At 42.9% G+C, this 12,576-nt stretch overlaps 1 protein-coding gene across 3 annotated transcripts in view; it reads right to left on the bottom strand.

The window, feature by feature from the left end:
- Clpb (caseinolytic mitochondrial matrix peptidase chaperone subunit B) overlaps positions 1 to 12,576 on the bottom strand; it is a 116,833-nt gene that overhangs the window by 63,685 nt on the left and 40,572 nt on the right. Inside the window, exon 5 of one of the 3 annotated variants that reach the window (XM_051192398.1) lies at positions 8,189 to 8,278. The exons of the other annotated variants lie outside the window; for them this stretch is intronic. Within the exon in view, the coding sequence (XP_051048355.1) occupies positions 8,189 to 8,278 (90 nt within the window). The remainder of the gene's footprint in view (positions 1 to 8,188; positions 8,279 to 12,576) is intronic. 3 annotated transcript variants of the gene reach the window in all.

The raw sequence follows: 12,576 nt of genomic DNA, 5'->3' as shown, positions 1-12,576 counted from the left end.
GAGGGTGGTTATCTAGATTAGTCTGGCCTCTGGGCACATTTGAGGGATTACCTATACCAGCATAGCCTCTGGGTGTGTATAATGCTTTCTATGCCATTTAGGAGCTCAGTAAGAGTGACCAACCCTTAGTCACATTTCACACTAGTTACTCTTAGTTATCACATCATACTGAGGATCTTGTTTCTGGCCTATTGCAAATTAGGAAAAGGAAATAAGGCTGAGGAGGACACTTCAGAGTCAAGCAGATTGATCACAATCAGACGCTGACCAGGCAGGGAGGGAAAAGAACAGGACAATGAAAAGCTGAAAAAGGATTCCAAGCACAGCACCTCAAAAGGCCCTAAGGGCATCTCTGAACTGCCACACAGGACATTAGCTGCTGGATATAATGATAAACCTGAAGAAAAGTGATAGTTGGCTCAAGAAAGCAAGAAGGGTGTAATCCATTTTACAAAGAAAACCCATCATTCATTCAACAAACAAGTGTAATGAGCACCGTGTGCGGCGGTAGCTTCTGGAGATGCAATAATGAATGAATAGGGCAATTCCAGATGTTATGAATTAACTGTCTGATTTGAGAATCAAACCATTAATGTTTTTTTTTTTTTTCCCACAAGTATAATGACAAGGCTATGCATACATGGTGCTTACCACAAAAAGCAGGTGTCTTAAAATTTTAACACAGGAGGCTATTTCAGGCAAATGTCAGCAGAGGACCAGTATCATAGTACTGTTCCTGTACTGTCCTGCTCACCTGGGGGCTCACCTTTCACTATTGCCTTCCTAATGCTTGTTCTTATCTGGAACTTCTCAAAATGCTATTCCAGCTGGAACCCCACTCATCCCTTAACTGTCACTTGGCTGGCTAACTCCTTTCTGGGTCTCTAACAAAGGGTCACTTTATCCTGAGTTGAGGTAGGTATTGCTCCTGAGGGCTTTTCTAGCATCTCCTCCCTCTCCCAAAGACATTCCACAGTAACCACCTGCTTTTGTGGCTATGTTTTCCCACTGCCTGGAGGATAGGCAGTGTTACAACTTTCTTCACTATATATACTCTGGGCTACAGCCCAGAGCACAGCACAGCCAAGTCATAAATGTCTGACAAATGTTTGTTGTATCAGCAAGTAGATATAAACTGAGTGTCTCTTTCATGAAAATCAAAAATCTAAAATACTCTTGAAATCCAAAAACCTTTTTATTCCAAAACCCCTTTCAGCACTGACATCTGTCTGGTTTTGATTGGGCCTGGTGACACACAGGAAGCTGAGGCAGAAGGCTTACAAATTTGAAGCTATCTGGAACTACACACGGAGACCTTGTCTCAAAAAAAAGTTCCTGATTTTGGAGTTCATAGTTTTGGATTAGGGTTATTCAACCAATAAAACCTACATACAAATATTCAAAATTTCAAACTACCAAATCTGAAATTCTTCTGATACCAAGCATTTTGGATTATATTCAACATCTTACACAAATAAAGTCCAGATATTTCTGTTTGTGGAAAACATCTACAAACAAACATTTAGTGAAGGCAGCAGAGAATAGCTGGCAATTGAGCAAGCTCTGGAGCCAGACCACTTGTGCCTGAATCCTGAATTTACCATGCAGGTTCATAGTCTGCTTGACCTCTCTGTGCCAAACGCCTGTCTGTAAATGGAAAGAAGGCCAGGAAGCTCTTGGTGGGTGCTCTAGATGTGCTAATATATCGTCTATTCTCAGTGTCAGCCATTACCCTTTTTACCTAGTTGCTCAGAAAGGCACAGGAGCAGGACATGCAGGTGTGAGGTAGTGACCACCTGTTCTGCTTAGAGTTCTTCAGATCTGCTTCAGAACTGCTCTAAGTTTAAGCTCCCACTTCATAGGGGAACCCTTATGTTCAGAAGGGTGACATTTGGTGTCAAGCAGAACCTTCTAGTTCTACAGGGCCCATTCTGTGCCTGGCATAAAGCTTTCTCTATACATTGCCCAGTGTTAGCAGCCTGTGGTCTCCATAGACTTGGATTTGAATGCTAGGTTCATAGCTGGCAGAACAAGTTTGGGAAGGATTAGGAGGTGTGGCCTTTCGGGAGAAGGTGTGTCACTGGGGGGTGGGCTCTGAGGTCTCAAAGGCCTATGGCTGGCCCAATCTCTTTATCTTTGCCTTCAACTTGTATTGTAGCTAAAATGTAAGCTCTCAGCTATTGCTCCAGTGCCACACCTACTGGTCTGCTGCTATGTTTCTTGCCATGGAGTCACACCTCCTCCATCCCTGAAAATGTAAACAAGCCCCCAATTAAATGGTGCTTTGTTTTATTTTTGCCTTGGTCACAGTGTTTCTTCATAGTAATAGAAAAATGACGGACACAGTCCTACTTCTAACTGCTAAAAAGACCCAATCCTGAGCTATTACTCTTAAGACACAAAAGACGGATGGAGCTGGTAGAAAGGGGGTGGAGAAAAGCAACAACACCCCCACCCCCGTGGCCCCAGAGTAATAAGCAAATTCATCCAAGGGAGCATCCAAGCCTGTCTCACCAGCTGGCCACCAAGGTGGTCTCCTGAGACCCAGCATTTAAGGCTGGCCTCTAACCAGTGAACCATCTCTTTCTCAACAAAGACATCTTCCCACCTGTCTCCAGCTGGGAGAGTAGGGAGGCATGCTCCTCTCCCAGAAACTTCCTCTGGCTTTGTGGGAGGTCCAATACCCCTCTGGCCACAGGAGGAGTGACAGCTATTACTCTGCTCACTTCTGCCCCTACCTCTGCCTGTGAATGTCAGGAAGTCTATGCCTCAGGAGTCCACAGCCAGGGCCCAGCGGTGGCGGCGGCGGCGGCGGCGGTCAGTAGCAGTTAGAAAGAACCCCATGGTCTCCATGTAGCTCTGGCTACTTCTCAGCACCACTCAAACACTCAGCCCTGCCTCCCATGTGGAGAAATAGTAAGATGAAGATGTCACAGTCTGCCATCTTAGCTCTGTCATGTGCTAAGTACTATGTAAAATGGGTATGACAAATAATAATTTGAGGAATACTGAATAGTTAGTGTTTATGGTACTGAAATACCAATACTTAATTAATTATAAGTCTAAAATTTTATAATATAAAATAACTACATTTTCCTTAAAGATATAATTCTTTAAACCCTGACATAGATTGGGGGTGTCAACATGTGCTCCAGGTGGTACACAGCACTCATCAGCAGAGGTAGGTCCACATCTGAGTGCAAGGCCAGTCTAATGTACATAGTGAGTTCCAGACCAGCCAGGACTCCAACAGCAGATCCTATCTTAAATTTAAAAACAAAAAAATATTTAAAGTATACAAATTTTTTAATATTTATGTATTTTATGTGCATTGGTGTTTTTTCCTGTGTGTATGTATGTATGAGGGTGTCATATCTTCTGGAACTGGAGTTATAGTAGTGAGCTGCCATGTGGGTGCTGGAAATTGAACTTGGGTCCTCTGAAAGAGCAGCCAGTATTCTCAACCACTGAGCCATCCATCTCTCCAGCCCTAAGAGTACACAAATATTTATGGCCATGTATTCATAAAAACCCAAAGGTATAAACAATATAACACCCATCAACTGGTGAATAGATAAACAATATGTAATAGAATGCTATTCAGTCATAAAAAGGAATGAAATAATGGTATTTGCCACAATATGTATGAAATGCTAAGTAAATGCTAAGAAAAAGAAGTCAGTCACAAATGACCTTATGGCACACAGTTCTACGCACACAGAAATGTCCATTTTAGGCAATCTATAGAGACAAGGTAGATTATGAGTTGTCAGGGACTTGCCAGAAAATGGAGAATAACTGATAATGTGGATGAGGCTTTTCTATGATGTGATGAAAATGTTCTAAAATGGATTTGGGTGATGGCTGTATAACTCTTGTGAATAAGAATAAATCACTAAGATATATATTTCACATGGTTAACTTCACTATATGTGAATTAAATTCAATAAACAGTTATCTTTAAAAGTATAAGCCAAAAAAAAAAAAAAAAAAAAAAAAAGAATTAAAGTGATTGCCACGTGTCGTGGCACATGGCCAGTAATCTCAGCACTTTGCAAAGGCAAGAGGCTTGGGAGTTCAAGGCCAGTCTGAGTTCCTATCTCAAAAATAAAAGTGTCTGTAGGAAGCTGGGCATATTATCTGGCATTCAGGAAAGAGTCAACAAGTGATAAGTTTATATCATGTTCTTTCTTCTGATGCCATCCTGCCTGCTGGAACCATCCCTAATACTAATGCTAGAAAATGCTGAAAATATTCAGTGGAGGGTCACTCCACTTCTATTTTTTGCACTCTATGTATTAGAGATCAGGCCAGGCACTTAATCAACTAGTTTCCTCACACGAATGCACTAGGCTGCCATTTAATAAATGAAGATGCTAGTCTCAGATCATGCAGATGGTTTAAAGTGGCATCATCAGGCAACGATTATCTGTCCAGCTCAGATACTTGTCTTTTTTTTGTGTGACTATGACTTCCCTCTGGCCTTTTATTTACTTATAGTGGACTCACACTTTATGAATAATCAGCCTGAGGTCATAACCTCCTTTCCTCTATGCATTCTAATAATGTCTAGTTCACACCAAACATGTTCTTCTGCATGAGCTTGTATATTCTTACACAGTTTCATGCACACATTCTTAAACATGGCAAGCGCTCAATAAATACTTTAGTGAGATGTTAAGCTTGTTTTCCTAAGCAGAACTAGGTTCTTGAAGTATGGATATTGTTATCAGCTTTATCCTTTGTAGAATGTATGAGCCCATGGTGGCTGAGGCTGGCTTCAGGTCCAGCCTCCACTCAAAAATGGCTGTCACGGGTACCATGCTCTCTGTTCATGGACTCCTTAGGAACAGGATCCTTCTTGGCCCATCACCAAGTATAACAAGGGAGCTCCCACACACAGGCTCAGAAAAGGTGTGACAGTTTAAAGGAAAGACTGGGCCAGCAGCCTTCTGACAGGAAGCACAGCTCATCTCTTCTAATCCCATGACAAGGAGGACAGGGAGGCTGGCAAGAAACTTAAGACTGCTTATTGACTCAGCCTAGAGTCCTCCTTAGCCCAGGACTCCTTTACCAGAGAGCCAGGTGAGGCTTTTCAGAACCATGTCACACCTTCCCATCATCAAATGTAAAAAGGGGGTGAACTCCTGTGAGTTCGTTACAGATATGTATCAAAACCCAAACACTGCTCCTCACACCTTGCCTGATTCCTAGAGTAGCATGGTGCTTGGTGGTCTCCGGACCCCTTTGCTTTGCTCAATAATTACCCCACATTCATCCTTTCCCTTCCTAACTAAGGCACATCCTTTCAGCTCCAGATATCTTCAGGGACAAGCTGGCAGCAAGAGCAAGAAGCCTGCTTCTCAGCAGCTATACAACCTGGCTGGCCCAACTTGGTCCCTCAGTGATACCCGTCTCTGCACCTGCTTGCCTCTCCTCTGCCTTTTCTTCAAGATGTTAAAAACTTGCAATAAAAAACAAATACAAAACGCTGTAATTAATAGCCAATTCCAAGCCAACCAAGCATCTCTACTAATAAACCTCAACACTTGCAAAAAGAACAATAAATTCTGCCCCTCTCTGGTTCTGAGGTGGTCTCTTTTATATACTCTGTGTTGTGTGTATGCATGTGGATAAGCGTGTCTACATATATATTTATTTTCCTTTATTTCCCATCCAGGGAGGGGCAGAATAATGAACTGCGTGCGTCAGAGAAGATGAATCTGAGATACTAGGGAGCAGTGCAGTAAAAAGATTAAAGTGTTATTATTGTTGGTTTTTTTTCCCCCATGGTCCATTGTGACAGCTCGACCGTCATCTGTAAAAAATGTCTCAGCGAGAGATAATCATCGGAAACTCAATAAAGCGTCAGGGGGAGCCTCAGCCCCCATCAATCACTGGGTGCCTGGAAAATTTCAGCCCTCTGTCTCCCTTCCTGCTATCCATATAAATGTCTCTAATATATTTTGTGTGGTGTGTGGGACCCAACCCTGATTTGGAACTTTTGATGAAAAAATATTTATACACAAAATATGTAAATCAGTTAAAAATCACAAGACTAGATCTTTGCCACCCCATCATACTTTTTTCTTATTTTTATAAATGCATTGAATTTATTCTTTTTAATAAAACATGTCAACTACTCTCTCTTTCTCCTAAGAGAGAAAGACATATATTTCTATGTAGGTTTAGAGGGTGAAAAGTATAGAAACAATTAACCTAACTGGCTAATACATTTCATCTTGAAGTTGGCCAAAATGCCTGATGGAGTGACAGATCTCTGTCCACCCTGCTGATTCTGTGGCAGTGCTGAGAAATGGCTTACAGAACTACTGGCCCTGGAGGGGCAATGAGACTCTTGAGTGGACCTGGACAAGGATGAAGAAGAATCAGGGCATTAATAAAAACAACTTGCCTAAGAGCTTTTAGGCGGCTGGTTTCCCAAGCCTCTAGAGAAGCCAGAGGTCTTGGCACATTCAGTGAGAGGCACATGTAGTCTGGTATGGTCTCTGAGTTCTATACTAGGGAAGGAAACACTTTTGTTGGCATTGGCTATCGAATGCTGGCACACATATTTAGCCTCAGAGGTCAGAAGAGGGAGGCTAGAGTTATAGATAGTTATGTACTTGATGTAAGTGCTGGGAACCAAATTCTAGTTCTCTAAAGGAGCAGTAAGAGATCTTAACTGCTGGGGCATCTCTTCAGTCCTTGGACATCACTGTTTTTGCCTTAGTCTCCTTTAATGAGCACACAATGTTGAACACAAGATCAATAAATGTTACCTGCTGCTGCCTGAGCTATTGACATGGTGTGACCTCATTATCACACCCTCCCAGCAGTCAGTTCCTGAAGCCCCCTCTACTTTGGAGAAGCCTCTCATTTGATGATAAAATCCTGGTGTCTTGATGTGGTCTTGTCTACTAATGCTACGTTGCTATGGCTCACCACTCCCTGAAAGGAGATCATTTGCTACAGGGATGGTGTACCTGAACATGTTCATTCTCCAGCCTGAAGCAGGTCTTCTCTATTCCACACCTCTGAGAGTTCTGGACATGGCACATCCCTGCTGCCCTCACACTTATCTGTACCCACCTCTCTGTCCTCTGGCAGTTGCCTCAAATCTTCCTAGACTTTGAGAATTAAGGCTGATTTTATTTCCTTGACTGCTTCAGCTCGACATTCTTTGCTCTGAGCTCTGCTGTGATCTCTACTTGTGAATGGACCCTGGGAAGTGTGGTCTTGGTTGTATTTAATCCTTATTATTATTAGCTGCCATTCTTAGCACATTATACTTGCATGATATTTTGTTTTTCTTCTCAAGTGCTTTCATAAGTATGTAACTGATTTTCTCCCCTGGGGTTGGGAGCACAGGGTCTTACGATGTAGCTCAGGCTGGCCTTAAACTTTCATTCTTTCTGCCTTGGCCTCCTGAGTGCTGGGATTATAGGCATGCAACACCATACCAGCAATCAAATGAGTCTTATAACGAATATGTAGTATGAAAAATATTCTCTATAGATGAGAAAACCAGCACAGAAAACAGGATGAACTGCCCAGGATCACATCATTAAATAACAGACAATCCATTTCTTAGACTCAAATTAATATTTGGCTCTTTAAGGACAATGGGTCAAAGACCCTATAGTTTCCTATGAACACAATGAGACTAATGATCATGAAGAGGTACAAACAGAGGTACTCACTTTTATTTTACAAATTAAGAAGGTAAGCTTCTGAGAAGTCTATGGAACTGCTCCAGGTGTCACAGTTACTAAGTGCTCTACAAACCCACCATGACTTAAGCTCATCTATGAGTGAAGACGAGAGTGGCAACCTAAGGTCTCTTCTCTAGGGACAACAAAGCCAAGATGTGTTCTTAAGGAAATCTAAGCATTAGACTACAAGTAACACCTATAATCTAGATTGTGCTATTCATGGGAGGGGGAGAGAGACTGGCATACATGCAGAGACAAGTCTCAGGGTAAGACCAAAGCTCTCCCCTGGGAGTCTCTGTATTCCCATAGTCTGGATTCTCAGGGGTCATGCATTCTCTGTTATGCCAGGGAAGGCTTGGTTGGGCACATGGTGCTTAACTTATACACCGGGTGCTTATGGAATGGGTGAGACCACACCTAGCATGGTTTGGGGACAAAAAGAACTATTGTAGTATAGAGAGCAGTTCCATTACCGCCAGCAGGGACTCCTAGCCACCTCCTGAACTCCAGGGCACTTGTCCACTGGTTTGTGATGCGCCAGCTTGCACAGTCTTGTCCCCCATCTGAAGGCAAGAGATGGGGAGGTCAGCTGGAGCAGGCCAGGACCTGTCCCCCCATGGGAAGGGGTTCTTGGGTGGGAGAGCTTGGCTCTGGTAGGGCCAGTATGACAAGCCTTTACCCTAGAAGAACCCTATGCCAACCCAGTTCTTCAGGACTCATCTTTATTCAGCTGCCACTTGGAGCTGAGAAGAGAACCTGACTTATAGCCTGTTCGGGCCACGTTTCTACCATGTTTTATTGTTTTAATTGTACATATGAGAGGCACTTGGAGTGCTCGCTTGCATTTCTGACAGCACCAGACACTGAATGTTTATAACCATTACTTATAAGCAGCCCGCGGCATCCACGGCTGGCTGACTTGTTTAGTGTTACCACTAATTTAATGTCTCCTCCACCTGAGGATCGCAGCCCACTGCCCAGCCACAAGTGGAAGTCTCCTAGAGTAAGCAGGTAGGCTGGGGCTCTGAAAGGAATGTGGTTAAGACAGGAAATGAGCTGGCAGAGGAACAGCTATAATCCCACCTGCCTGTCATATTTGTCCCATCTGTGTCCCTTTCTTAGAATGTATTTCCAAATGTATTCCCTTCCCCCTTCCTTTCAACCCTGAAGCAGCTCAAATCCCCCTTCCTCTGAGCTTATTACTTGTTCTATGTGTAGCTGAGTATTCAGAACCATAGAAATCATACAGTTACGGAGACCATTGGCCCATATAACTCAGTGACCCATGGCAAGAATCTCCTAAGAAAGCCTTGGTGGGCAGACAACCAACCTGTTTGTACTCCTTAGTATATTGCTTACTACTTCCTAAACAGCTGATCTGACTTATACTCAGCCCAAACCTACCTTCACAGAGGAACTTCACTGACTTTTACATACATATGGTTACTGTTTGGGTACTGCTATCCCTGTATTACAGAAAAGTCTGAAAGTCCAGGACTTTATGTCACTTGCCAGGATTACACAGTCAGTGACAGGGCTTAGATGGACCCCGGCTGGGCTGCCTGGTAGGATCTCCTGAGCTTTTTATCAGGACATTATTATGACTCTGAAGACACCACTCTGAGGGCTGCAGAGAATAGCAACAATAACAAGGAGATTTCCATACCAAGTACTCCTGGGTCAGCTGTGCTAACAAGCCCAACATAACCCCAAAACACCAACCTTGATATGAGGGCACGAGTTTGCAATGTACCTGGCTACGCAGGCTTCCTCAAGGAGCCATACTGGCATGGACCTCAGCTAGGACAGCAAAGACCTCCTCTGGCAGTGTGTGTTCTGGGCAAGCAGTGTAGATACAAAATAATGTCCCCTATCTTTTGGTTTCCTTGCTGGATGGTTTTTCTTAGACAACCTGACAATCTCCAACTCACCCTTAAGACCCAATTCAGAGTCACTCACCCAATGACATGTCTAAGACATAGCCTGATCTTTGAAAAAAGGCCATCAGTTCCTCATTCTGTGCAACTTATATTTTTCATAAAGTTAACTACCTTTGCCTTTACTAGTCTGTAATGTGACTCTTTGTTGAGGTCCATCTTATTTGGCTAAGAGCACTGCCAAGGGGCCAGACTATGTATATCCATTTAGATATTCCCAGCATCTGGCAGAGGGCCCGACATGCAGTAAAAGCAAGCTGAATTATAAATAAATGGAACTAATAAGCAATTATAACTATAGAGAACTTTGTAATTCACACAACACATTATTTTATATCTTGATCAACACAGAGATACTGACAGGCAGACAAAGGGTATATTATTGGGGTTAGGGAAATTGGGCCAAGGTTACAAATTACAATCCACCATCTTCCCTCAGTACCAAGGATAGGTTGAGACCAACAGAAATAACAATTATAACATATAGTGAACTTTGGTCCTGACTCTGCTCTGACAGCAAGGACTGTCTAGTTGCCTTAAGCCTGTGGCTTTTCTGTGATACTGAGACTCATTCTTCTAAATTCTTCCCCTCACATCTCCCAGACACACAGATACACAGTCAAAAGAAAACAATGAACCACAGGGATCTTACGCTTGTATCTCACCCATGAGGATGACCCAGAGCTAGACTAACAGAAGGATGAAAAGACAAGGAATCTTTGAATAGAGAAAGGTGTGAAAACATGGTGAAGAAGATGGCAAAGGATTCAGGGGCATCCAACCTTTTGATACTGGAACCTGACATGTGATCTAAAACACGGGCCACCCTTACAATTAACCTGCAGCTGAAGAAGAACCCTGAGATGACATACACGAACTGTCATCATCCTAGTCGCAGCCAGAAAACAGAGAACAAAATACATCTAAACAGATATACCTAGGAAAATAAACTGTGACAAAGGCAGTCAATGAAGGGGAGGGGATTTTATAAAAGCTACCAGTACTGAGTTTACTAATGATTCCTAACAAAATTCTACAATTAAAAACAAAAACAAAAAAACAGTGCTGAGGACTAAACTCAGGCCTTCATGCCTACGAGCAAGTACCCTACCACTGAGCAGTATTTCCAGTCCTAGGATGTATTTGTTTGTTTGTTTGAGACAGGGCTTCTCTGTGTAGCCCTGGCTGTCCTGGAGCTCACTCTGTAGACCAGGCTGGCAATGAACTCAAAAATCCAACTGCTTCTGCCTCCCAAGTGCTGGGACTAAAGGTGTGTACCACCATGCCTGGCCCTAGGATGCATCCTTTAAAAAGCTTCTTAAACACTTTGATGATTACTGAAAATCTAGTGGTTCCCTAAAAACATGTCCTTAATGTGCAGGAGTAAGCAAAGGTCATTAGGATAAAGAAAGAAAATGTATGTGGGACACATTTTTTATTTTAACAACAAATGGTAGAAAAAAGTCTCTCAATTTGTAGATAAAATAAAGAAATAGAGGATGGGAAAGAAGGGACTTGATACAGTTGTGGGTATTGACAATACATCAAAACTGCCTTGTCACACGCTGGAGGACCCAATCATCAATGGCCTTATGGTCATTTGATCTAAAAAGTACATGATGGTAGGGAGTATGTCTGCCTAGAAAAGTGCTAGCACACAGAAATGTGATCAGTAAGTAGTTTTGAATAAATACTGACTCTATAGAAAGCCCACTGTATTTTATCTTTCTTTCATGGCAGCCTTTCCTAATAGTTTTATCATCTGTCTACCTACTTATTTGTCTACTTGCAACGAGGGCTGGATGCCATTAGAGTTAAAAAGAACTCAGGGAAGCTGGTCAAATGAATAAATGAGCAAAGTCTGTTCAGGCACCATCATGGTTGCTTCAGTACTGAAGAGTGAGGCTGAGTAGTCACACCAAATGGTCCATTAAGTAGAAATTTATACAATTTGGCTATTCCCAGAAAAACAAAACAAAAACAAAAACTGTTGACCATTATTGCATTGATCTAGAATGAATCTGAACATCAACTTACAGAGAAACATTAGAACACAAAGCCATCAGGCTGAGAGCAAAAGCTGGACTGTGATTCTGCAAAATGTGCTAAAATTCTCAGAGCAGAAGAGAAGGCATTCAAAGAATTCCCACTCCTTGGCCCCACCATCTGACAGAGTCTCTGCTTTCTGGTGAGAGCACTCGAACAGTTGGTAGACTCAAGGAGGAAGCTGTGTTTGAGTGACAGGAGATAGACCATCAGCTGAGTCCATTTTAAGCAGCAAATATATGGCAAGTTTGGTACTCTTGAACTTCTCATCTGTTGGAAGTATAACGTAAGCACCCTTTCAGCTCAGGGGAACTCATAGAAGCACAGGTCATGATCTACACAAGGAACTGTCAGCTGGGAAGGAAAGAAAAGACATATGGGCAGGCACGAGTTCAAATAACTGCAGAAGAGGCCAAGATTTAAGGAGCATTCAGAAGAGCAGCTGAGGGCAGGGTAACTTCACACTCCATCCACATGGGCAAAGTGCCCTGATGCTCTTGGGTACTCCCCTCATGCCACTGATCTGAGAAACTTTCTCCCTGGGGCAGCAACAAAACCTCTGCACTGGGCCACCATGGAGCTGTTCAGAGAGCTGCATGCAGAGTCTCTCTGTCGATTCTCCTCCAGGATTCAAGTGCTGACTTTTAAGGCAATCAGCAGGGCTACTGTCCTGCTCTTACTAGTACTGATTCTAAAGCAACCACTGCTACAAGTTGTCCTGTCACCAAATCTCAGAGGAATAGCAGTCTGTCTGGGTGATAGCTGACAATGGGCAGGAGGCGGCACAGTTTGCACAGGAAAAAAAAAAAAAAAAAAAAAAAAAAGCTCAGATATAAAATATACATTTGTCTGCAGCCAGTGCAGACCCACATTCTTCT

Source organism: Phodopus roborovskii, unplaced genomic scaffold (assembly GCF_943737965.1).
Source record: "Phodopus roborovskii unplaced genomic scaffold, PHOROB, whole genome shotgun sequence".
NCBI classification, from domain to species: Eukaryota; Metazoa; Chordata; class Mammalia; order Rodentia; family Cricetidae; genus Phodopus; species Phodopus roborovskii.
Note: the sequence above shows the minus strand (reverse complement) of the source record. Positions and strands in the feature narration are given on the sequence as shown.